This window comes from Lontra canadensis, unplaced genomic scaffold, assembly GCF_010015895.1.
Source record: "Lontra canadensis isolate GAN:19392208 unplaced genomic scaffold, GSC_riverotter_1.0 scaffold110, whole genome shotgun sequence".
NCBI lineage: Eukaryota > Metazoa > Chordata > Mammalia > Carnivora > Mustelidae > Lontra > Lontra canadensis.
In genome coordinates this window covers 1,644,693-1,669,811 of record NW_022631104.1, presented here as the reverse complement: position 1 = coordinate 1,669,811, position 25,119 = coordinate 1,644,693, and the positions used below count along the sequence as shown (strand labels likewise).

General features: G+C 59.1%; 1 protein-coding gene across 1 annotated transcript in view; it reads left to right on the top strand.

The window, feature by feature from the left end:
- The first annotated feature begins 5,810 nt into the window (after positions 1 to 5,810).
- The window catches only part of MINK1 (misshapen like kinase 1), a 42,177-nt gene continuing 22,868 nt past the window's right edge, over positions 5,811 to 25,119 (top strand). Inside the window, 1 exon segment of the mRNA XM_032840046.1 lies at positions 5,811 to 6,097. Coding sequence (XP_032695937.1) covers positions 6,041 to 6,097 — 57 coding nt within the window. The 5' untranslated portion in view covers positions 5,811 to 6,040.

The following is a 25,119-nucleotide window of genomic DNA, read 5'->3' as shown; positions in this document are numbered from 1 at the left end:
GGGCCCATCACAGCCAAGGTGGAGGGAAGGATGAAGATGAAGCCTCTCCCGGCTTCAGCCCCCGCGGCAGGGAGGGTGGGGTGGGGGGCGCATACTAACTCTCTCCCCCTGCCTACAGACAGACACTAGTTTTGTATCCGTTCAAGAAACATTTCATAAATAAAGGCATAGAAGAGGTCCCTGCCTCTCCCTTGGCCAAACCGAGAGCCTGGCGCTTGCTTCCCCCTTCCTGCCCACCTGAGCTTTGGCCCCCGGCACCTGCTCACACCCAGCGCCTGGCTCCTTTTTGCACCTTCATCTCCACTGTATCTGTCAGTCCTTTTAGCAGCTGACCCAGCTGCTGGGAAGAGGAGGTGCTCACGCTGCACCTGGCCAGCAGGAAGGGCGGGGCCAAGCCAGGACCCCCGGAGAGCCAGGAGATGGTGCTTCCCTGCGCTGGAGGGCTGGAGGGGTGTCTCTCAGTCCTGGAGTGACAACAAGGGAAGAGGCTCAGGGAGGCCCCTTTGGGAGTGGTTAAGGGCATAGCCTTGAGGGCAGGAAGAATGGGGCCGAATCCCGGGCTTGTCGTGGCCGAGGTGACCCTATCAGGTCCTAGCACTTCTCTGGGCCTCAGGGGTCACCGCTGGGAAATGAGAGGAGCTTGCTGTAAAGATGAAGTCACCGATTCAAGTATTTACTGAGCATCTACTCTCTGCCAAAGACGAGCGGGTGCTCCGTAGCTGCTTGCTGCTGGGGGCCTGCTTGCATATTGAACAGAGCAGGCACACGCTTTCCATCCGGCACCTGGCTCTCCCGGCCGGTGCCTCTCAGGACCGGAGGGAGGCAGACGCGCCCCAAGGGCACTGCCGGTCTGGTGGCAGAGCCAGAGCCGGGAAGCCAGCAGGGCATCAAAGTGAGCCGTGTGATGTCTGTTGGCCTCCCAGGGCTTGTTAGGGTCACACCCTTTATCAGGTTTACTTTCCTGCACTAAGAAGCTGTTACCTGGGGGCACCTGGGGGGCGCTCAGTCGGTTAAGCATCTGCCTTCCCGGGGTCGTGATCCCAGGGTCTTGGGATCGAGTCCCACGTTGGGCTCATTGCTTGGCCTGCTGCTCCCTCTAAGAAGAAACTGTGATCTGTTGGTTATGACGCATTGCTCGGTATTAAACATACAGGGGTGCCTGGGAGGCTCAGTAGGTTAAGTGACTGGCTTGATTTTGGCTCAGGTCGTGATCTCTGGGTCTGGAGATGGAACAATGCGCCGGGTTCCACGTTCCATGGGGTCAGTTGGGGGTTCTCTCTGTCGCTCTCTCCCCTCCCCACATTTGCATCTCTATCTCCCTCTGAAATAAATTAGAAAAAAAAAATTTTAAAGATTTTTTATTTATTTGACAGAGAGAAAGAGGGAACATAAGCAGGGGGAGTGGGAGAGAGAGAAGCAGACTCCCCACTGAGCAGGGAGCCCGATGTGGGGCTCGATCCCAGAATCTGGGACCATGACCTGAGCCGAAGGCAGACGCTTAACAACTGAGCCACCCAGGCGCCCCTAAAAAATGTTTAAGATTTTATTTATTTAGGGGCGCCTGGGTGGCTCAGTGGGTTACGGGCTTTCTGCTCAGCAGGGAGCCTGCTTCCTCCTCTCTCTCTCTGCCTGCCTCTGTCTACTTGTGATCTCTGTCTGTCAAATAAATAAATAAAATCTTTTTTAAAAAAAGATTTTATTTATTTGACAGAGAGAGAGAGAGCACATGCAGGGGGAGCAGCAGAGGGAGAGGGAGAAGCAAACTCCCCACCAAGCAGGGAGCGTGATACAGGGCTGGATCCCAGGACCCTGGGATTATGACCTGTGCCGAAGGCAGACGCTTAACCCACTGAGTCACCCAGGTGGCCCCAAATAAATAAAATATTTTAAAAATAAAAATAGGGGCACCTGGGTGGCTTGGTTGGGCACCTGCCTTCGGCTCGGGTCATGATCCCGGAGTCCTGGGATGGAGTCCCCCATCAGGCTCCCTGCTCGGAGGGAAGACTGCTTCTCCCTCTGACCTTTCCCCTCTCATGTTGTCTCTCTCTGTCTCTCAAATAAATAAATCTTTAAAAAAAATTTAAAAAAAAACAATAAAACATACATGCTAATACATGTAAAATACTAGCATCGTAAGAACAGTTATGTTACACTACACTGTATTCTGTTAAATGCAATAGTATTAGGTCTAAAAACCCCCAGTGTATATACCTTAATTTTAAAATATTTTAATTATGGCTTATTAATTATATAAATATTAATATATAAATAATGACAATTATTAATTATATGATTATAATAACATTTTATTATTTAAATAATTGCTGGGGCACCTGGCTGGCTCAATCAGAGGAACATGTGACTCTTGATCTCGGGGCTGTGAGTTCGAGCCCCACATTGGATGTAGAGAGGACTTAAATCAATAAACTTTAAAAAGATAAAAATAAATAAAAAATAGAGCTAAAAAATGCTAAACATCACTTGAGCTTTTGGTGAGTCATAATCACTGACCGCAGATCACCATAGCAAATATAACAATGATGAAAAAGTTCAAAATATCGGGAGAATTAACGAAAATGTGACACAAACGGGAAGTGAGCAAATGCTGTTGGGAAAATGGTGCCAATAGACTCGCCCAACACTGGGTTGCCACAAACCTTCCATTCGGAAAGTATGCAACCAAAAAACGAGGTCTGCTGGAAAACAGTGTGGTCTGTGAGAGAGTGGAACCCGCACCGAGGTGAGGAGGGTGACCTCCCAGGGCAGGCAGAGGGAAGGGGCTGACAGAATGACGTAACAGAGAGTTCTTCACCTGAAATGCTGGCATTTCTTTCTTAAGCTGAGTGGTGGGTAGATGAACTTGCCTTTTATACATATGTTCCTATCTTTCTATGAATCTGGACTATTTCACAATTAGGAAAAAGTTTAGCACAGGTCCTGGCTTTTGCCCGTCAGTCCCTCAGCCTCACTCCCCAGTCTGAGAATTGACCACAGGAGCAGGGAGAGATGGAGGGGAGCAGAGGGAAGAGTTTGGGAAGGCTTCCTCGAAGAGGGATGTGCGGTGGATGACAATGGGGAGAGGGGGGATGCCGCCGCCTTGCTCCCATGCTTTGAGCCCAGCCACGCTTTCCTCTGAAGAAGCCACTTGCACACAAGAAATCCCCCCTCCCATGGGATGCCTGGGTGGCTCGTTCAGTTAAGCGTCTGCCTTCAGCTCAGGTCAGATCCCAGGGTCCTGGAATCAATGGGCATCAGGCACTTTGCTCATTGGGGAGCCTGCTTCTCCCTCTCCTTCTGCCTGCTGCTCCCCCTGTTGTGGTCTCTCTTTCTGACAAATAAATAAATAAAATCTTAAAAAAAAAGAAATCCCCCCTCCCACATACAGCGGTCCCCTGGTGCTAATTGGCATCCTGCTAATTAGCCTCATTGCCAGCAGTAAGTGCCTCTTTCCCAAGGGGACCGTTACCTCATTAACGGTGGAGGGGGATGGTGGAGACAGCAGGTGTCCCGAGCTGGGTTGGGGCTGGGAGGGCTTCCGCTTCGAACTGTCTTGTCCGTCTATCTGCAAACCCCTGAAGTCTGGGGGACTAAACTATCCCTGCTGTCTTCATCAGCTCACTCATTGATTCAGTATCTCTTTTTTTTTTTTTGAAAGATTTTATTCATTTGAGAGAGAGAGAGCACAAGCAGAGGGAGCAGCAGGCAGACGGAAGGGAGATGCAGACTCCCCGCTGAGCAGGTAGCCCAAAGCAGGACTTGATCCCAGGACCCCTGGATCATGACCTGAGCCAAAGGCAGATGCTTAACCAACTGAGCCACCCAAGTGCCCCTCAGTGTCTAATAGAGACACTGCCTATGAGGCAGGCATAAGCAAATGTATTGAGGACCTAGTGTATGCCAAGTGCTTTACATATCTAATTTTATCCTAATCTATTCTCTATTTCATAGATGATAGAATTGAACCTCAGAGATTGACTTGCCCAAAGGACTAACTTCAAATTCTATTTTTTCCTGCTATCCCATGGACTTGATCTTGCATTACCATATATCCAGTGTCTGCCCAAAGGACAGATGCCTTCATTCACAACATGTTACTGAACCTCTAATGGGCGCCAAGACCCGCACTGAACAAGGCTGTCATGGTTCCTGCCTTTATGGAGACGCGACAGACATTTACAATTCAAAGACTCCAGTGTCACCATGGGTTTAAACCAGGCAGTTAAAACAGAAGAGTTTGAGCCTTGGCACATCAAGGAAGGCTTCACGGAGGCGGTGATTTAGATATGTAGGGCAAAGCAAGGCGTAGGCAGAGTGGGCGTGGTCAGAATATTCAGGGAGAAACAGCAGGTGTGCAGGCTGAAGGAGCCAGAGCTGGGTTCCAGCCGCTGTGAGTAGATTTCACTATGCGTAGAACATGTGAGATCGGATGGCAGAGTGTTGAAAACAGTGCGGGAGAAGCAGGCAGAATCAAAGGGTCTTCCATGCCATACTTGATTCAAAAGTAGGGGCGCAGTGAAGGGTCTCAAACAGGACACTGAACATCAGATTTGAGTTTTCGAAAAATCACTGTGGGTATGGAGAACTGACTTAAGGGGGTCCAGGCAGGGAGACCAAGTAGGTGGCTGATAGAGAGTGATGGAGGTAAGCGGGGATTGTGGCGTGGACAAGGGCAAGGCAAACAGGAGGGGAGGGTAGCAAAGCGGGACGTGCATCCAAATGTGTTAAAGGATCCAGAAAGGAGGGTGTTATCCCCTTTCTAAGGACTTTTCATTCAAACTCTGCTAAGCGATGTTTGCATTAAGATGGGCTGTGGGGTCTTTCGGAGACCGTACTGCTGGAAGTGATCTCGGGGAGCAAATAGCCTTGTTCCTCAACTTCGCAGGGAAAGAAAAGCCCAGAGAAGCAAAGCAACTTGCTCAAGGTCACACAGCGTGACAGTGGCAGAACATGACCCCTGGTTCTTCTCATAGCGTCACCCAGGCTCCAGTGAGGCTAACGGCTGTGGGTGCTGCGCGCACACTAGACAAAGGTGACCCATGCAAGATCTGGAGGGGCTGGACATAGGTTCCTCCGCCTCTTGCGGCCACCCTTTCCCCCACGCGCGGCTCCGGTGATCGGTCAATGAGTAATTGCTGAAACAGAGCCTTTGTGCAGAGACAAAGGTGTGCGGGAGGATACCCGTCTTGAGATTTCGGGTCCCCCCCCGCAACACTCCCGACTCCAGCCAGGTAAGGGGGTAAATGGCACCCGCGAGGCTCCCGGCGCCCCCGCCCAACTCCCACGTGGTTTCTCTAGCCAAATTCTCAGCCCGAGGCCCCTCCCTCGGAGGATCCACCGTTGCCATGGCAATTAGGTGGGTGGACAGCCCATCCTATCTAGAGGCCACCCAGCCCTCGCGTGGGGAGTTACCATAACAACCCCCCTAGTAATAGGGGGGTTGGGCCCCGCCCCCCTGCCCCCGCAAATAGAGGTGGGTGGCTTGATTGGCAGCGGGGCACGCGAAAGAGGAGGGAAAGGGAAGGAAAAGCGTCAAAGGAGAGCGAAGAAGGAAATGGGGGAAAGAAAGGGCAAAACAGGGGAAGGGAAGGAAACGCGTGTGCGCACGCGCGCCGGCCGGTGGGCGCGCTCCGCGGCCGCCCGGCCACCGCCCACTTCTGACTGCCAGGCTCGCGCGGTCGCTCGGTCCTCGCGCGCGCCTTCCGTGCTCGCGCTCTCTCCTGCGCCTGCGCGCAGGTGTCGGCGCCGAGGGGGAGGGGAACCCGGCGCGCCCGCGTCACGTTCCCTCGTCCACCCTCCCGGCGCGCGGCCACTCCGCGCCTGCGCAGGAGCGGCGGGAGGCTCGGGTTGCGGGCTCCGAGCGCTTGCTCCTGTCAGTCGGTGGGTCGGTCCTCCCGCCGGCCCTCCCCCTCCGCGTCCTCCGGGGGAGGCGCGGCGGAGTCCGCCCCCGGGATCCCCCGATGGGGGAGAAGCGGCGACGGCGGCAGCGGAATAACCGAGCCGGAGCGTGAGCGGCCCCGGGGCCCGGCTGCCCGCGGAGGCCATGGGCGACCCAGCCCCCGCCCGCAGCCTGGACGACATCGACCTGTCCGCCCTGCGGGTGAGCGCGCCGCCCCCAGCCTCGCCCCGGTTCCTGCCCCACCACCCCCACCCCGCCGCCGGGGAGCGCCGCGGCCGCCTGCCTCACGTGGCCCCCGGGCGCCCCTCCGCCGAACCCGGCGCCCCCCGCCCGTCGCCCTGGCGCCCACCGCTGCGGGGCCCCCGCCCTCGGCTCCCCTTCTCCGTGCACGCGCTGCAGATTCCGGGAGCCGGGTCGGTCCCCGCCCTGTGCTGCCCCGCCCCCACACTCCCCGGCCACCTCTGCCTGCACGCGGGCCCCGGACCCCCTTCCCCCACCCCGCTGCCCCAGCCCCGCCACCTGCAGAGTCTCGCCGCCGGCGCCCCTCCCTGGCCCCGGCCCTCCTCCGGGCCTCTTGCCAGCCTTGCCCTTACTTGTGTCTCCTTCCTCCTCCTCCTCCTCCTCCTCCTCCTCCTTCCCGCTCTCGGCGCCTCGGATTTTGACTTTGCCCCTGCCCTGACAGCTCCCCCTGCTCGCCCACCCCTGGATGCCCCTCTCCCCTGGCCGGCATTTCGGCCCTCCCCTTGCACCCCGCGCCTGCTGCGGTCGCCCTGGTCCCCGGGCTCGGCTCTCCGCGCGCCTCCTCTTGCGTTTCGGCGCAGCCGTCCAGAACCAGGCATTTCCGGTCTCAGGGTCCCCGCGGCTCGCACGGCCCCCTCGGCAGCGCTGCGGGGCGGGGGTGGGGGGCTGGTCCGCCCGCGAGGCCCCGGCGCGGCCGCCGGGAGGACGTTCGAGTGTATGGACTCGCCGGGACACACGCTGCCGCGGGTCTGGGGAGCCTGGGAGAGCAGCGGGGGTGGGGCGGGGGGGAGGTAATGGAGGTCTCTCCGGGGAGGGGCCCATCAGGAAAGGGGGTCGGAGGAAACAACCACGGCAGGGATTTCTTGGAAACACCTATTTATTGTCCATCCCGGGGCACGTGCGGCCCCCATTTGGGAGCTCTCAGCAGAGTGCCGCTTGAGGAGCAGCGTAGGACTTCAAGGTGAACCCTCCAGGGACTGTCCGTCCAGGTGCTGTGTTCTTGCTGTGTCCGTGGGGCTTCTGCCACAGGCCAGGGTGTGGGGGCAGCAGGATACCCCGTTGCTCGTTGCTCGGTTGGCTTCTCCCGAGGCCCCTGTTTCATCCGTCTGGCTTTGGAGTCAACCAGGGAACGTGGCCAGTAGTGGGAAAAGGCGGTCAGCCACACCGGTGCCCCGGATACGCCTGGAGGGGGAGAGGGGAATTGAGGAGAACAGAGTCATGTAGTTAATTGGGTTTCTCTAGGTGACACAGTTTTTCTTGACATTCAGAGCATAATTTGTTTGGTGCTGTGTTGGGCCAGGAGACCTGGCTTGCTGGAGACAAGGTGATAAGTTGATAAGTTGCTGGGAGGGAGACACGGTGTTGAATTTCATTCTGTGTGTGTCTGTGTGTTGGTGGGCAGAGGGTCTGGTGGGGTATAATACGATGGAATTCCCGGCTCCCCTTAATGTGCTCTGCTCCTAGAAGAACCCCTGTCTTCCCTTCCCACCTTGGTAGTTGATTAACCCTGGTCACGGGTTCCTGTGGCTGTGGGGGTTGATGTACAATAAAACGGGAGGGTCCAAACCGTGACCTTCGGTTGAAATCATGTGGAAGTCTGCTCTGGCTTCTCCTTTCCTTGAATCCTCCACTCTCTTGCCTGGACTCCCCAGCCTGGGATTTCCAGCAATTCTGCAAACACCCTCTGACCTTGGCTGTGGTATTTCCTTTCTGGACTTCTGTGCTAGAAGCAGAAGCCTCCTTCTCCTCTCCCTCCCATCAGGAGCGCCTCAGACCTGCTCCCAGGGCATCTGTCTTTCCTGCCTCCTGCTTCTCAAGGAAGCACTCCCCATCCCCCTCCCTGTCCCATCACCCCGCCTCCACCCAGCCACTGCATGTTAGGACGGAGGGCTGGGCTTTCTTTGAAACGGGGCTAGGGAGGGCCTCCTTTCTCCTTGCTACTGACCTTTTCTCAGTGCCTGTCCCCTCTGCTCCACCTCCAGAGCCGTGTGGCCCTGGGGAGCAGCGGCTCACTCATCTTCCTGTTCTGCGCCTGTCTGTTCTCCACTGGGAACTGGCAGCCAGGAGAATGAGTAGCAAAGCCTGTTTCCTTCTCCTACGGCATCTTATGTTGGGGGCCTGGGGGGCTGGGGGGGACAAGAGTGGGACATGTTCACTTACTAGCTGGCCTTGCAGAGCCCACATCGTATTTCTCCTCGTTTCAGAGGAAGGCTCGGTTTTCAGCCGGTCATGAGAGTAATAGTCCCATAGGGGGTCAGACTGAATGGCACTCAGCTCTCGCCCCGCATGGAAAGGCCCACGGGCCTGCCACTTTGTGAGCCCGGGAGCACTTGACCTCCGAGGCTCCATTTCTCTCCCAGCCCAGGAGCGCGGGGCTGTGCACTCCTGATTTCACGTCCCAGCTTTCTTGCTCGCGGTGGAACCTTGTCAGAGTCTGGGGAGAGCCCTTCCTCCCGGCTCCATGGGGTGAGAGTCGCGGTGCGGGTCTTAGAGCGCCGTGCGTCTCCCCGTCCTGCACGGGGCACAAGCGACCGTGTGCTGCTCCTGTCACCAGACAGCAGTCAGAGACGCTGTCCAGCGCAGCTGCCTCTGATGCAGTCCCGGTCCTCCCACCGCGTTTCTTGGGAAGTTTTCTCTAGCATCCGTCCGGCGGCTTTCTTCTGCTTGGTCGTATTCACCACCGGCGGACGATACCCTTGTTTCTCTCCACCTCAATGGGAACGTGAGGTCAGCAGGAGCCAGGATTTGGACCGTTTGGCTCATTTTTGCCTGCCACTGTCTGTCGGTGTTTCGGACATGACGCGGGCTCAGTGTTCGTTGAATAGACGTGTGTGATGACACGGGCGCGCTCTCCGCACGGTGCTTGCTCAGAGAACATCCAGTCAATGTGCGGTTCCACGTCCTCCTGCCTCTCTTGTATAAACCCACGATTGAGAATCTCTCTTCTGACTTGTGTGTGGAATCAGACCTTGTCTGGTGGTAAACGGAGTTCTGGAAGCCTCCATCTGTGTATGATGCCCTTGAAGTAAACTGAGGACATCCAAGAGAAAATGTGGACCTCTTTCAGACTTCCCTGTGTCCAAGCTCGGTGATGTTCCAGGACAATCTTCCAACTCGTGGCTCTTGGCTTCCTGCTAAAGGAGAAGCATCCGTAAACCCGACGGGACAAGGAGGGAGCAGACCCCGGGCTGACCTCTTTCCTTTTGCGTCGCTCTTCTCGGTTGACCCACTTCATAAATCAAACAGCTTCTCTCTGCCGTCCGGGCAGCTCAAAGTTTCAGGCCACAGTGTCCTTGAAACCGTGGAGCCGCGCTCGGGGTCACGGTGTTGAGATCCCGTCGTGGCACCCAGTCAGGAGAGACTTTTGCCGGGTCGTCATGCAGACAAGATGGCCCTTTCCTAATGATTTTGTGTTGTCGTGTCTGTTCTTTGGAGAAGGCTCTTGCCATCCCTGGCGCCTGCAGGAGGCTGTGGGGCCAGCATCTCTGGGAGGGCCGGCAGCTCCGGGCCGCTCACCGTGCAGCTGCTGATAGCATCTGCTTCGGGCAGGCCGTGGGAAGCCTGACCTGCGGCAGAAGGAGGGGCGTCCGGGAGTGACCCCCCGAGAACCGTGGGGGGCAGAGGAGGGGCAGTGAGGTGCAGGGCCGCTTGGGCAGAACGATGGAAAGAAGGGGACAGGGAACCTGGCAAAGCCAGCTGTTTGCCCATCTGCCCCACACAGGGGACACCCCTAACTCTCCGCTGTCCGATGGAACAGATTGCCCTGATCCCGAGAGATGGGCAGATGCGAACGGTGTGTGGAAAAGCGAGCTTTCGACGGTGAAGACAGCAGGAAGATGGGTCTGCAGGGGAGCTGGCCAAACGTCCACATGGAACGTTCCACAGCGTTCCGTGTGGAACGCCGACGTCAGAGCCGGCCGCGGGACCCTGCGAACACTGGGCCTTGTGGAACGCTGACGTCAGAGCCGGCCTCTGTTCCTTCCACTCAGGACTCAGTGCCTCACATGGGGCAGCTGCCCCGCTTGGATGTGGAGTGTCCTCCCCTGTCGTTTTGGGGACAAGATGGCAGGAAGCATGCAGCCGCTCTTTACAAGCACGTGCCCAGGCCTGGGTCTGTAAGTGAGGAATGCGGAGGTCACCCAGCGCGGGCAGGTTCTGGGTGCTGTGGGGAGGGTGTCTCGTCGGGCTGGGTGCTGCACCGAGCTGTGGCGTCGAGCCCCGGCACAGCTGTCTGGACGTGCGTGTGCAAGCCCAGGCTGCCCCTGCCTTCCTGCCTTCCTTTTGTTTGTTTGTTTGTTTTTAAGATTTATTTAGTTATTTTAGAGAGACTGGGGAGCAGAGGGGGAGGAGCTTCAGACAGACACCCCCCCCCCCCCCCCCCACCCCCCGTGGAGCAGGGAGTCTGCCCTGGGGCTCCATCCCACCGCTCATGCCTCCATGACCTGAGCCAGAACCGGGAGGTGGACCTTAGTCGACGGGGCCACTTGGGCGCCGGAGAGGGAGAAGCAGACTCCCCACCGAACAGAGAGCCTGATGAGGGGCTCGATCCCAGGACCTCGAGATCATGACCCGAGCCAAAGGCAAACACTTAACTAACTGAGCCACCCAGGTGCCCCGGAAGTTTTTATTCAATCCGATTCCTATGAATTATACCGATTTTCTGTTGTCCTGTCTTCAGTCATCTTGAAATCTGGTGCCGGGTCCTTTCTCCTCCTCGAGCGCCCGCTTCACACCCCCAACTCCCTCCGTCTCTCCTAGGTTGCAGAAGTAGAACAAAAAGTAGTCAGGTTCATAAGTCACCTTTCACAGTGTTTCCTGAATGCCCCCAGAACATAGGGAGATGCCAGCCTTACTCGGTAGCAGACGTGGGCCCACGCCCATTCTTTCCTTCTCCTGTTCTCCCTGCCATCGTCCTCCTCACCAGCCCGGGATTCTCCCCTCCACAGGAGGCTCCTCAAGAGCCCAACTGAGGCTTTTCATTCTTTCTGATAGGGAATGGTCCTTGGAGGAGAGAGGAAAGGGATGGGTTGCAGTGACCCAGGGAGCCGCAGGGGTTTTTAGTCCAGCCCCCGACAGCCTGAGGACGTGCTTGTTAACTGTGGCTAGGCTTCCTGTTGAGTTGCAGAAAGATCTGGAACTAGGCACAGAGGGCACATTGATGAGCGAGATAGACTGGGTTTTCCTGCAGGCTAGGCATGAGGGGAGACATTAACAAAATACTCCGACATACGTGTGTACGGTTACATGTCCGATTGCCGCCCGTGGAAAAGACTGCGGCGGAACACCAGTACTCGTGAGCGCCTGTAGCAAGAACCACTCGGCTTTTCACAAGACGAGAGTATTTGGTTGGTCAACGAGAGAAGCAGATTGCATGTCCAGAGACCAAGCTGGGGTTGCCACAGAGAGACCAGGTAGAGGAGGACCAGCGGGAAGAGTTCTGTGACGGCCAGAATCGGGAGACCCCGGAATGGAGCCGTGCTTGGGGTGGAGCATTTACTCAACAACCAGTGCCCTGGCCTGAGGCTGGGTTGGGAACTCCAGCCTTAATGTTCAGAAGGATTTCTTCGGAACCTTCCTGTGGGAGGAGCAAAGGACTTTGTTGTGAAGGGTAAAGGAGTGTACGTGGGAAGGGCATATAACTCAGGCGACCCTCCTGTTTGCTTATTGGGGGGAGGGTCTGCATGTGGAGTCCGCGTGAACCACGCTGCAGAGAGTGGGGGAGTGTGCTCGTTTCTGGAGCAGGGGCGTGAGGGACAAGGGTTATCACTAGGCGGGTTATCTCGGGTTTGTGATAAAGGCGTGTGCGCCCAAGGCACGTGGCAGGTTGTGTTTGTTCGTACGTCTACACAGCAAAATGGTTACTACCATCCGGCTCATTCACATTCCCATCTGCTCACACGGGCACCTGCGCGGGGGTGGGGGTGTCACAGTGGCCGTGAGCCTGAGCGCCGGCTGGGCTGCGAGGTCGGCACGGCTCCCAGGAATAAGCACAGGCCGGCCCAGCCCTGGGCCTGGCTCCTGCTCTCACATCTGTGGGCCGTGGGATTCCTCCCACAGCTTCGGGAGATGCAGCGTAGAAGTGGACGAGAGTCTCCGTTCGCACTGTGTGCAAGTAGAGGGTGAGTGCAGGGGGACTGTTCCTGGTTTTGCACATTTGGAATGAAGCAGGGCTGGGGAAGCCACAGTCTTGGCCTTCTTGAAGGAGACAGAGGCCAGGAGAATGAATCTGTGGTGTCAGGAGGGCGGGCCCTAGAGAGACTGGTCGGTGGCACAGCCTGTGGAAGGAGCCGTAGTGGCCAGAGAGGGATGAATGGAGGATGGCAAGGAGGGGACTCTGCCCAGGAAACACGGGGTAGCTGGTGAGGAAGGAGGCCAGAAGGCCTTGGACAGCAGAGGTGGTTAGACCTCAGACTCAGCTAGGAAGTGAATGTCCCCACAGCAGGACAGTCTGCAGGGCCCACTCTGAAGCCCCGGCACCCCGGAGCCCCCCCGCACCTGGAGCCCCTGGCACCCCAGCACCCAGAGTCCCTGGCACCCAGAGCCCCACACACCTGGAGTCTGGGCTGCAGGGAAGCCGCTCTGTTTCCTGGCCTGTGGGACGAGAAGGCCTCTTGGGAGTAGGCCTGGGGCTGGTCTTCTGGGGGAGACTGGGGGTCCTTGCGCCCTCCTCCAATGGGAACTGTTGGAGGCAAGGACTGGGGGGGGCTTGCGCTGCTGAGCTGCTCCCGGAAGCAGCGGTCTAGAGGACTTGTCCCTGAACAGCGAGCCGTGGGGCATAGACGGAGGACCAGCGGGGCTGCGGTATGAGAAGGCCACCTCCTTCAGGCCACCCGAGTTTCTCCTTCCTCCCAGAAGCCTCTCCTGACCGTGCCGACCCTCACGGGTCACCTCCTTCTCACAGACCCTGTAATTCAGCATTTGGATACCTCCCTCCTTGCACCAGATGTTGTTTTATGGTCTTGTCTGTTCCAGCGCTTCCTCAGGGATAGGGACCGTGACCGTGACCCTTCCTCCCTGCTGATCCCTCACAGAGCACGTAGTAGGGCTCCAGTAAGCACTCGCTTTGCGGGAGATGTGGCTCCGAGCCTTGCTGTGGCCTATCCTCTCCCTCTAGATGGGATCTACGGGCAGTGAAGCGTGGCCCGCGTGTCCTGCGCAGGTCCCTTAGCGGGCGGGTCCCTTACGCAGCCGTCCTTGGCCAAGGAGGCACCATCCTCCCTCTGGGGGCTGTCCAGAAATGCTGGGCAGGGCCGTGTAGCAGTCAGTGTCTGTGCAGGGCGACCGTGGACTTTCATGCCCCGAGTGTGGGCAGCACAGGGGAGAATCCCGTTTCCACCCGGGCTGCTGGCGGGGCCGCCTGGGAGGGGTCTGGTGAAGTCCCCTCCGCTCCGGGCTCTGGGTAGGGAGGGGAGTGCAGGCTGCGCATGGGCTCAGCGCCCGGCACCTGCCTGTCCTGACAGCTCGTGCGCGTCTGCCGGCTCGCCTCCCAGGGTAAAGCGGGCAGGCTCCAGGCAGACTGGAAGGAAGACGGTTCGCGTGTTCTCTCCTTACCACCCGCCCGCTCTTCTTTCAAGGCACACTTCCGAGAAGGTGGCCAAAGCGCAGAGTGCTTGGTCTTAATTCTGCGTGGCTGGGAAAGGAGTCTTCAGGGAGACAGGCAGGAGCGCCCCACAGCCGAGCACCAGCGGGCAGAAGCGGGTGTGCCCCAGGGTCTGGCAGGGGAGGCCGGCACACGCTTCTCTCCGCTCAGGTCTTTGCACTCTCAGCTTGGCTCCTGGAAGGCAGAGGTGTGGAGAGCGAGCACCATGACTCAGATCACACAGGGAGGAAGGCAGCTTGCGTGGGTATACTTTGGGGGTGGGTGAGGGGTGGGGGGTAGAGCAGCGATGGGGACAAGCGGGTGAAGCCCAGGGACAGGGCTGCCATCGCTTCTCGCTGCCTCTCAACCTGGCTTAGAGCAGAGCATGGTGGGCTCTTGTTCTTGTGTCCCCCCCCAGGGCGTGGAGATGCCATGGTCCTCTGACTCAAGCAAGGTCTCTCTCTCTCTGGAAACCACCTCGGGCCCGTGTGTCGGACAGCACTGGGTTGGGGGGGGACAGGCAGCAGGTGGCCCTGCTGTTTGTTCCTTTGTCCTTCGGACTCCCAGCGAGCCCCTGTTCTCTCCTGTCAGTTCTGATCTGTCATTTCTGTTTTAACAGAAGGGGTTTTGGGGTCAGAATCACAGAGGGGTTTTGGGGTCCGAGTAAGAACAGTGAGGGGCACTTGTGGTAGCTCCTGCGCTTACAGACGCTTGCCCGCCCTCCCGGTAGCCCTTCCCAGTGGGCCATCTCCTCCCTTTCAAGGTGGAGTCGCCAAGCTTGCAGAAGGTGGGGAGTCCCGGACCTCGTCTAGGGTGGGCCAGCCAGGACGCGGCACATCTCGGAGTCAGACTCAGGTCTGACTCACCGCACAGCCAGAGCGTGTCGGCGCCTGAGCCGTGGGCCTGCTCCGGGGGGCAGGGCGTGCGCAGGGCCGTGTGGGGGCGAGGGCGCGGCGTGCCTGCCGCCCTGGACTGTGTGCTTGGAGCAGTGCGGTCCCCTCCCTGCTCCTGTCATGAATGCAGGCTGGTGGCGGGCAGCCTGTGTGGACTCGTGTAGGGATGCGCCACTGTCCGTGTTTCTGGGCTTGCGACATCTGAGGACTTTGGGAGTCTGGCCTGCCTTGTGGACAGCCCGTGTGAGATGTGGTTTCTGCCCTTGGGGGATCCACGGTCCGGATCTGGGTCTCGGGAGAGGGCAGGCTTTATCCAGACACGTGGGTCATGTTCTGAGAAGAGGGAGTGAGACGTTAGCCTGGGTCCCTGAGGACGTTGGCATTGGTGGGCCCCGGGCCAGGAATACGAAACTTCACGGGGCCTGTGCCCGGCACGGATAGAGATTTTGGGGGGATGGGCTTCTGGGCAGAGACTCTGATGACAGGAGGGAAAGACTGCACGAGAGTCCAGAAGATTGGGGCACTCGGGTGTCTCACTTGGTTGAGCGTCCGACTCTTGGTCTGTTCCAGCTCAGGTCATGATGTGGGGGTCGTGGTGTCGCGTCCCGCGTCGAGCCGGCTTGGGATTGTCTCTGTCTCTCCCTCCACCCCCGCCCCAACCTTGTGCTCGCTTTGCACTCTCTCTAGGTATATTAAATAAGTAAATCATAAAAAAAGAACCCGGAGGATTCCGTTTGGAGGAAAGACTTGAATGACTCAGGAGAGCGCCCTGTTGTCCCACCGGAAGAGAGGAAGACTGTCTCGTTCCTCCCCTAAACACACGAGTTCTTCACTGTAGTTGCATAGGCATACAATTTTACCATCTTTGCCAAGTTAAGTGTGCCCGGCAGGGGCACCGAGTCCTCTCCCCACTGCCGTGCGGAAGCTCTGGCCGCCGGAAGCCTGCGCTCCTGACCCCTCCCGGTCCTTCCTGTGCGCCCCGTCCCCAGGGCGGGTGGGGGTGCGGCTCCGGCTGGCAGCGGTGTTCAGCAGACGTGTACTGGGGTATCCGTAGGGGCCATTCTGGGTGTCCAGGTGCCGGAAGTTCAGACACGGACAACTCTTGTCAGGGCAGTGGGTGGCGCACCCCGACGTGTCTCCGGTGGGGTGAATGGCCGCTGGGAAGGCCTAAATACTTACTGGGGAGGGGTGGCGAGCTGCTAGAGGTGTTTGGGGGAAGCCTTGGGCAGCCCTGGAGGACCCTTCGGGGGCCCCTCGTGGGTCTCCAGGCCTGTAGGGTTTGGCACGGGGGTCAGCTGCGTCGGGGGTGCCCACAGCCCCGGCAGACCCAGAGCAGGACCTGGAGTTGGGTTGGGTTTCTTAGGGTAGAGGTGCCCAGTGAGATGGCCTGCCCGGCCTCCTGGCCTGCCTTGGGCCGCACCTTTTGCCATTTCTTCGTTTCCCTTCAAGGGAAAAGACAGGAAAGGTAGGCTTGAGACTCGAGTCGCCCAGGGCACAAGGAGGGCAGGAGACCCCTCTCACAGAGAGGCCCATCCTTACCGTTTGGAGCCCAGGCCACAGGGGCCTCTGAGCCAGTGGCTTGGGCATGCTGACTTAGGGTCCGTGTTCAGGGCTTTGTCCCAGATCAGTATTTGTGCTGGGTCCCCAAGCCTGCGGACTTTTTGTCTGTCTTCTGTGCGCACCCTAGAGGAGGCTGCCCGTGTTCCCCTTGGCTTCCAGGCCCTCCTCCCCCCACCCCGCGGATGACCATCTAGAGCCTGCAGTGCCCTTACCTTGAGCGGGGTTTGAATGGGGATTGCTAGTTTTTCTTGGATGCGCTGCATTCCCCGACCCCACGGCTCGATGTTAGAATGAAGCTGTGCTCCGCTTAACCCCCTAGAAGCACTGCCTGGCTTGCGTGTCACCTCGTGGTCCGGCAGCATACACCGCCTGGATCAGGTGGTCAGGTCGTCACTGCTGCACTCGGACAAGTAGGATAAGGGCCAGTGGGGAAGGCAGAGCTCACGCGGGCCATCTTCCCGTCGTAAAGGGGCCTGCAGTAGGTGATCGGACTCCCCGCGCTCACACGCTAACCCCTGCTGCACCCCTCAGCCCCCCCTGCAGCCCAGGGCTCCCGTGAGGTCCGCCTGGGGTTCGAGGGGCATTCTCTGCAGATCTGCTGCCCTGGCCACCTCGTGACCTCAGATGGGGTCAAGGTGACGACCCCAGACAGCTGCCTCAGGAGGCCTGCGGACACAGGGCCGCTGGGCCTGAGGCATCACGATGCTTGGAGACCTGGTTCCAGCTTCCAGCCCATCGCTCGGTTCCCGCATGCGTGTTGTCTCTCTGGGACGCGGCTTCCTCGCTAGCGGAATGAGGGATGAAAACAGTGACTGTTCATCCGGCTTCTTTACCCTTCGTGTGCTCCGGCCCTGCCTTGGGGGCCGTTGCCGTGCGCCCGCTTCCCCCTTCCCTCCCTTCTTCCTTCCCAGACGTCTCGGAGGGCCTGCTAGGTGGTGCGCTGTCTGTTCTCAGCACTGCAAACACACGAGCCGGGAAGATGCGTGACTTGCAGTGTTCTGCGCGTGAGGAAAGGCACACTTATTGGGGGGGGCAATTGTGCAGGGGACGCTGGGCTGGAGGGAGTGGAGGGAAACGGGCCTGGGCGGGGGCTGGCCAGGATGGCACGGCCCAGGGTGACATCCCGGCTTGTCTGGGGAACGGCAGCACCTCTGTACGGACCTCAGGGGGCGAAGCTGGGCTGTGAGCTTGTGGCTGGGCATCTGGGAAGGACATGAACTAAAGGGAAGGCTCAGAAGAAGGTGTCCCGGCCTGTCTGAAGCACAGACCTCCGTGTGCGTTCCGGGCACTGCTGCCCAAGTCCGCCAGGGCCCAGGGCCGGAGCAGCCGGACCAGGTGAGGACTGATCTGGGGGGACGGGGAGGGGCCCGGACTCATGGGGCCTTCCCTGTTGCTCGCCCCTAAGAGCATAGGCCTTGGAGACAGAGTCGGATTCACATCCGAGTTCCCAGCGCTTATTGGGCGACCGCTGGCCAGGTTTGTTACTACCCCTGTGCCTCATTTTCATCAAACGAGACGGCCAGGCCCACGTCACGGGGCTGCTGTGACGGTTACACGGGTGTGGTGACGACATGTGGGTGACCGCTTGCTGGAGGTGGGAGTTGCCTGACTGCACTTCGGAAAGGCCCAGGAAGGGCGTCTGCTGGGGTCTGTGGGCAAGCCTGTCCTTCCTGGCGTGCTGTTCGGGAAAGAGTAGCCAGCCTAGGCCGTGGGTGGGCAAGTCACCGAGCCCCCAGGTGGGAGCATGGCTGGCTTCCTTTTCACTGCCCTAGAGCCTTCTACTGTCCCCTGAAGGGTTTCCCGAGTCCCTGGAAGAGACACCAGCTGCGAAATCTCATGTCTGAACCAGATGCTCCTGTCGGTCCTGCCCCTGAGTCAGGAGGCCTGTGCTGTGCCCTCTGCTGGGAACTCGCCCTCTGCTGGGAGCTCGGGCCCACCCAGAGGAAGTACTGGGCCCAGGGGCAAAGCCCGGGACTCACTCTGGCCGCGCCGAGGGGGACGCGTGGCTTTGTTAGGAAGTGGTACCCGGGACTCAACTACAAGAGCTGCAAAGTGCTTAGCCGAAGGCCCAGTTCTGGACGCCAGGCTGGGGGCTGGGGCGGCCGGGCTCCCCCGGGCGAGAGATGGAAGGCTTTCCTGCCCCAGAGCCGGGAGCCTTCTATAGCCCCAGTGGGCCTCTCGAGGCCCCCTGTGCTGCCGGGACCCCGCCTTAGCCCTTCCGGAAATGCTGCTTCCCATAAGCTCTGCCAGGGAGGGCGCTGCTCTGCTCTGTTCATCACCATGGTCATGGTCATGTCTCCCACAGGTGCTCCGTCACTGTTCGCTGACAGAATGTGTGAGCTGGTTCACTGGGCCCCCCACCTGGCGGGAATGCCACCAGGAAAGATTCCCCAAGAGAGCAAGGGAAGGGTTGGGGAGCCTGTTGGCTCCATCCTGCTGGTCAGGAAGCTCTCCTGTGTCCTCTCCCTCCCCGCAGCTGTCACTGGCTCTGAGTTAGCCCTTGGTGGGGCCAGGAAGATCTGGTCCCCACCCTTTGAAGAATAGCCTGGGTTTGCCTTCCTCGGTCTGTGATTCAGACAGCCCTTCCCCCTTCCTGCTGGCCTCTCCCTCCCCAGCCGTGCTGCCTGACTCAGGTCTGTGCCCTCTGCCCTCCCTGCCCTTTCCGAAGTCTCCTTCTACGCCCCCCCGTCGCTCTTGGGGGATCTCTCCCGAGGGTGTCCTCACCGCACCTGGATGGCCACCCGTCTGGAATTACTTAGTAGTAGTAGTAAATATTTATTATTATATGTAACATAATATACATTATTACCATTATTATTTATTTATTATTATCTTTTAAAAGTAGTTTTTCTGCCCCGTATGGGGCTCGAACTCACGAGCCCGAGATTCAGGAGTGGCTCTGCCTCAGAGCCAGCCAGACACCACCCCCACACCCAGAGTCAGAATCAGTGAGGGGAGAGATAGGCCACAGGTTTCCTTGTCCCTTCCTCGGATCTGCGGACACCTGACTTCCCAAGGAGGAGGTTGGCAATGAGGTATAATGATTTGTTTGTGCTACAGTGGAAACCCATCAGTGAGAAGCCTTATTATTACCCAGCCCCTGATTACTGCTGTCCTCCTCCGTGAGCTCCCTGTCTGCAGGCTGAACTCAGGGCTGGCGGTCCCCTCCCGCCCCCTCCGACCCTGCTGCCAACCCTGCTGCCACTGCCTCTGCCTCCTCCTCCTCCCTCCTCCTCCTCCTCCCCTCTCCCTCATCTTCCTCCTGTTCAGTCTCCTCCCCTCTTCTCCCTCCTCCATCCTCCTCCCTCCCCCTCTTTCCTCCTCCCCTTTCCCTCCTCCCCTTTCCCTCCTCCCCTCCTCCTCTCCTCCTCCTCCTCTTCCCCTTCTTCCTCCTTCACCTCTCCTCCTCCCCCTCCTCCCCTTCCACCTTCCACGCCGTCCACAGGGACAACCTTCCTCCCTCCTCCTAGCTCCTCTCAGCCCTGCCTCTAGGGCATTCAATCTGCACCCCCCCCCATCTTTCACCTGTCCTGTACTCCATTCTGCTTTTGACTGGTTTCTCCTCTCCCGTGTTGCCAGTCTTCACCCTAAATCCCCAGGACACCAATAGTGTTCATAAATCACCTTTGACAGTTTTCCCTTGCTCTCTAGGAGGCAGTCTCTTCGTAATGACTGTGCGAATTTGTGGCACATAGTGGATTTCAAAACGTTTTCCCATCCAAGAATTCTTGTGACGGGATTGAGTAGACGAAGAGAAGGGGCTCTCAGAGAGGAAATGACCTGCTGGTTTGCCTCCATCACATGGAGGCCTCAGAACCGGTGCCAGGCCTTCTGGGTCTCAGGGACACGGGGCACTAGCCAGGCTGGGCTGCGGTGTCCCTGCCCTCCTGCGCCTCCCACCCTCCTGGGAGCTGCCTCCAGGGCGGGACCTTCTGCCCCTCTCACCCAGCCCAGCCTCTGCCTTCTTCTTTCTCCTTTCTCTTCCAGGACGTTTTCCTGGATCTCTTCTTGCCTGCTGGCTTCCCACAGTGTCTGGATCCTTGTTACTGGTCTGGTTTGGGGGTGTCTGGCTGACTTGGTTGGTGGAGTGAACATGCAGGTCTTAATCTCAGGGTCGTGAGTTCAAGCCCCATGTTGGAGCCCACTTAAAAAAGAATCACGTTCTTGTTTGGGTTTTGTCAACTATGTAGGAGTTCGCTTCTTTAACAAAGTCCACTTTCTGGAGGCCCAGGTACACCACGCATATAGGTTATGGGGCGTCGAGTCATGTGCCAAAAAGGGGTTCACTCTAGCAGCTGCCATAGTGCATTGCTTTTAAGTGACTGTCATGGATTATTTGGGAGGAATGGAGATAAACCCAAAACTAGCGTTAGAAACCATCGATGGCGCTAGGGAGGAAGGAAGAACACCAGCTTTCTTTAATTTCTGTATTCGTTCAACAGACAGGTTTCGAAGGTGGTCCTGACCCCTAAGACAGCCTAGCAGAGAGGCAGTGAAAGACTTGGTCGCAACAATGTGCTTGTGCCTGCAAATGTGTGTGCTGCGGAGCCGCTGGTGCCTCCTGGAGGACGACCAGGCTGCGGTCTGGTGCGGAGCGCTGAGCAAGGGCGTGGCGAGTTGGAAGAGCCCAGGGAAGTGCAGGGGTGTGCAGGGCCCTGGGCCTCCGCCCCCACAAGAAACAGGTGACCCCAAGGTGGGGTTGGCAGACTCCGGATGAGCCCCGCCTGTGAGGTCAGCGCGGAGGCCAGCTGGGAGGCGGTGGGATCTGAGCCTGAGGATAGCATCTGGTCCGCAGATGGCAAGTGAGATCTCCGGGAGTGGGTGGGGCTCCGAGGGGAGGGAGCGCTGCGTGACCAGGGAGTGGCCCGGTGGCAGCGCAGGGTGGGAGTGGGCGGGGCTGGGGTGGGGGCAGCGCTGCGTGGACCGAGGGAGGCCCCCTTGGACCCGCCTGGGGCTCCAGAGTCCCTGCTGTACTGGGAGCCTTGATCCTCATCTGTGAAATGGGTGGGCAGGTCCTGCCTGGCCCTTGCCAGTCCTAGGTGCAAACACACCGGGAGGCAGTGGGCAATCGGGCGTTGGCTGTGGCGCTTCCCAAGCGTGCGGTGACAGAAGGGGTTGCGGTGGCCGCGGGTGGTTCTGTGGCTTCGCGGCTACCAGACCGCCCCACCCTTGAGGAGCACAGCCCCTGAGGTGTGAGGAGGCTGAGGCCAGGCCAGGGCAGACTCGGGGGGCCTGGCCTCGGGCAGGGGCGTGGCCCGGGCTGTCCTCTGCGGCCTGACCCCCCTCTTTGCCCAGAGCGCTGTGGAGGCAGGTGGGACCTCGGACACACGTTGATTATCTTCTAGGGGTTGGGGTTTATTTTTAAATTCCTGACTGTGGTGATATTTATTTTTTCTTTTCCCTTTCCCCATTTCTCCAGCTCAGCGGCAGAAAGGGACCATCTGTCCCCTGCCTTGCCTGTGGCCATTTTAGAACCCACCCCACTGCTGGTGTTCTAGCCCCTCTCCTCCTTCCCTCCCTCCCGCTGCTGACTCCCCCTGCACATCCCAGCCCCCCACAAGGCTCTGCCTAGTTTCCTCCCCTCCCGTCTGGATGGAGGGCCCGGCTGCTCTGGCTGCTCCACCTGCCCGGGCTCCTGTCTGAGACCGCTGTCTGTCCGTCAGTCTGTGTGTCCCTGGGGAAGCTGGGCATGCTGGCGCTCAGGGGGCCACTCCCCTCACCACCCCCGCCCCCCGCTGCTCTGACTGGCTTCCCGTTAGAGTGGCATTTTGTTCATGCACATGTCATGTCTGGACCTGTTTCTGCCTCTGTGTGTGTGCGCGAGTCCAGGTCACGTGTTTGTGCATGTCTGTGTGTGTGTGTGACTGTGTGTCCCCTTCTGGAGGAGAGGCTCAAAAACTCTGCGTCTCACCAGCACACAAACCTTTCTGGGTTCCTTCTGTCCCCTCGGCTCCCAGAGCCTGCTTCTCCCTCCCTCGCTGCCTTCCAGTTACCACCTTCCGCCTGAAAGCCCTTCCCTGAACCCTAACCGAAGCCCTGAACCGAACCGGAATCCCAGGAAGCAGAGGGCCGATGCCACCCCAGCATGGGAGGAAGGGCTGGGCCGGAGGGGAGCGGAGAACAGAGAACTGGAGCGACTTTCTGGAGGTTTTATTTACTACTGGTGGGGCAGCTGGTGGGGGCTGGGTGCCCCGCTCCAGGGTGGGCTTCCTTCCCCACCCGGAGCCTGTCCTCACATGCTCTGGCTTGGAGCCTGCCTCCTCAGGGAGGAAGGGGCCATAACACACTCCCCGCTCCCCCAGGTCATCGCAGGCGTGGGGGCACCACACAAGTGGGCCAGACTGGCTCCCCTGAGGGAGCTGCCTCCTGGGGGGAGGCTACCTGGTCTCTGCGGGCCAGGAGGAGGAGGTGATCGGGTGAGACTCCTGCCTCTCCCACCGCATCTGCTCCCCTCTGCCTCGTGCACTCGCACACTTTCCCGCAAATGCACACCTGGCTGCGGAGCTCTCTCCTGGGCTGGCAGGCACGCTAGGCCTGGGGCTGCTCCCCGCTCATTGGAGGATGGCTAGACAGCCACCCCGAGGTTCTGCCCCCTGCAGTGTCCCCTTGAGACCTGAACTGGTGGGGGAGGCTGTCAGCCCCACCTCTTAGCCTCATCCCTGCCTGGCCCTGGCTTCCCAGGAGTCCTGTGGTTGGTGATGGGACCGAGGGCAGGTCCCAAGCTGCCTGTGCTGGGCAGCCACTGTGTGTGCACGTAGGCTCCTGGGCTGCTGGGCTTGTAGGGGTGGCTCTGAGGCCACTGTCTTGCCCCAAGGAGGGTGAGGGCCCCTCTCCAGCCTGGACCTCAGTACCACGTGGCCTTTGCCCCTCTTCCTCTCTGTGTGGGCCTTTCGGGGTCACAGGATAAGCTCAGGCAGCCAGGCCTGTTGTCTCCCTCTGGGAGGTAGGCAGAGGGCCATTGCGCCCGCCCACTCTCAGAATCAGAGCTGTGGCAGCCCGCTCCCCCAGGCTCGCCCAGGCTCCCCAGGCTCCCCTAGGCCTGAGAGCTGCGTGGCTCTGGGCTGTATTGTGCTGCTCTTGTTGGGTCCCTCTGTGGACCACAGCTCCCCACTCTTTCCCTAGAGCCCCTTCCTGTTGTCTGTTGTCTGTCTGTCTGTCTGCCACAGGTTCCTCTGTGAAGCCCTGCCCCCACCCCTGCAGCCCCGCCTCCTATCCAAGGCACAGTGGCACCTCTGGGCCCTGGGTATAGCGGCAGGACCTGTCAGGGCTCATCCCAGTGCATAAGTGCCACGGGGGCCTGGAGTGCAGGACAGACCCGCCCTCCCCCACCCCTCTCCCCAGGCCTTACAGAGTCCCCTTCCTGCCACTCCAGGGCCTCCTAGAATCTCTTGGGAATTCTGAGTAGACGGACCCTTCCTGCTCTGAAATTCTGTAACCCTAAGACTCCCGGGAGGGGGAGGGGCTCCTGGCTGGCTCCTCGGAGGAGCACGTGCCTCTTGATCTGGGGTTGTGACTTGGAGCCCCGTGCTGGGCGTAGAGCTTACTTTTAAAAAATAAAATCTTTTTTTTCTTTTTAAGATTTTATTTATTTATCTGACAGAGATCACAAGTAGGGAGAGACAGGCAGAGAGACAGGCAGAGAGAGAGGGGAGAAACAGGCTCCCTGCTGAGCAGAGAGCCCAGGACCCTGAGATCATGACCTGAGCCGAAGGCAGAGGCTTTAACCCACTGAGCTACTCAAGCGCCCCTAAAAAATAAAATCTTAAATAAAGGCCCATGGGTCAGCAGAAAAGTTGGGGGGTCCATTTCCCATCATACCTCTCTGTCCCGCCGTGGCACACGTGACTCGTCAGTGCGTTCATCCTGTCCTCTTTGTGCTGGTGTCTGACTTAGAAACTCCTAGAAGGTAGAGCCAGGGTTTAAGGAGGCCTGGTGTGACCGGCACTTAGAAAAGCTGTGGCTGATACAGTTTGCATTGGTGATGAACTTCACAAAGCCCTTTACCCACCGGGTGCTCCGTCTGCAGGCAGCGCCCCCACGGCACTCTGGCCGCCAGAGCAGGCCCGGTTGTCCGTGGAACAGGACCGGATGCCAGGGTTCAGCCCTGCCAGCTTGGGGCCACTTCCCGGAAATGTCATGCCTGCCCTAAGGTGCTGGCCCGTCTTTGCCCATTCTGTCACCCACCACTTTCCTCCCAGACTGCAGGGAACCCGGAGCCCTCCTGTCCTCTTGTCCCTTTGTAGGTCCCTGAGCGTTAGTCTGTCCATGCCTTGCCCCATGGCCTTGGTCCTCTGCTCCCGAGAGCCTGGGTTTCCGTTAGCATCCCCTGCCCCCCAGCTGCATCACAGCCTGGGCCTGACCGTGCACTGATGGGCAGTGCGTTTTCTCTTGGGAGGTGGTCCCAGCCTTCGTACTGAACCTCATCTCAGCCTCATCACTACCGTGTTCGACGGCCGCAGCCTTCAGGGAGGGGAAAGCAAGGTGTCAGCTGGTGCTGGGCACTCAGCCCCGGACTGGGTGTCCTGCTGGTTGTCAGTCTAGCTCGCCATTTCCCCCTTGTCCTTCCTCCAGATAGGAGCTGTGGGAGGCCTGGGAGCTGCTGGAGGGCCCACAGAGCAGGGGACAAAGAGCCAAGGCCAGAGCCACTGGCCAGCAGAGCCAGTGACCAAGGGAAGGACCCCAGTGCCGGGCCTCACTGTCACTCACTGACATTTGTCGGGCCCCTGGCCTGCGCCTGATGCTGGAAGGGTCCTGGGGCCGTAGCTGGGGTCACCGACTCCGTGAAGTCTTTAAAGGGGGGCTTGAGGGGACCCGTGCACTGAGAGACGTGCCTAGTGCCGGGAGGAGACGGGCCGAGGGGCCGCTGTCCTGTGTGAGCCACGTCCTGGGTATGTGCCACGGCATTGCCTGGCTGTGGGACACACGGCCCTAGCCCCACAGCTGCTGCTTCA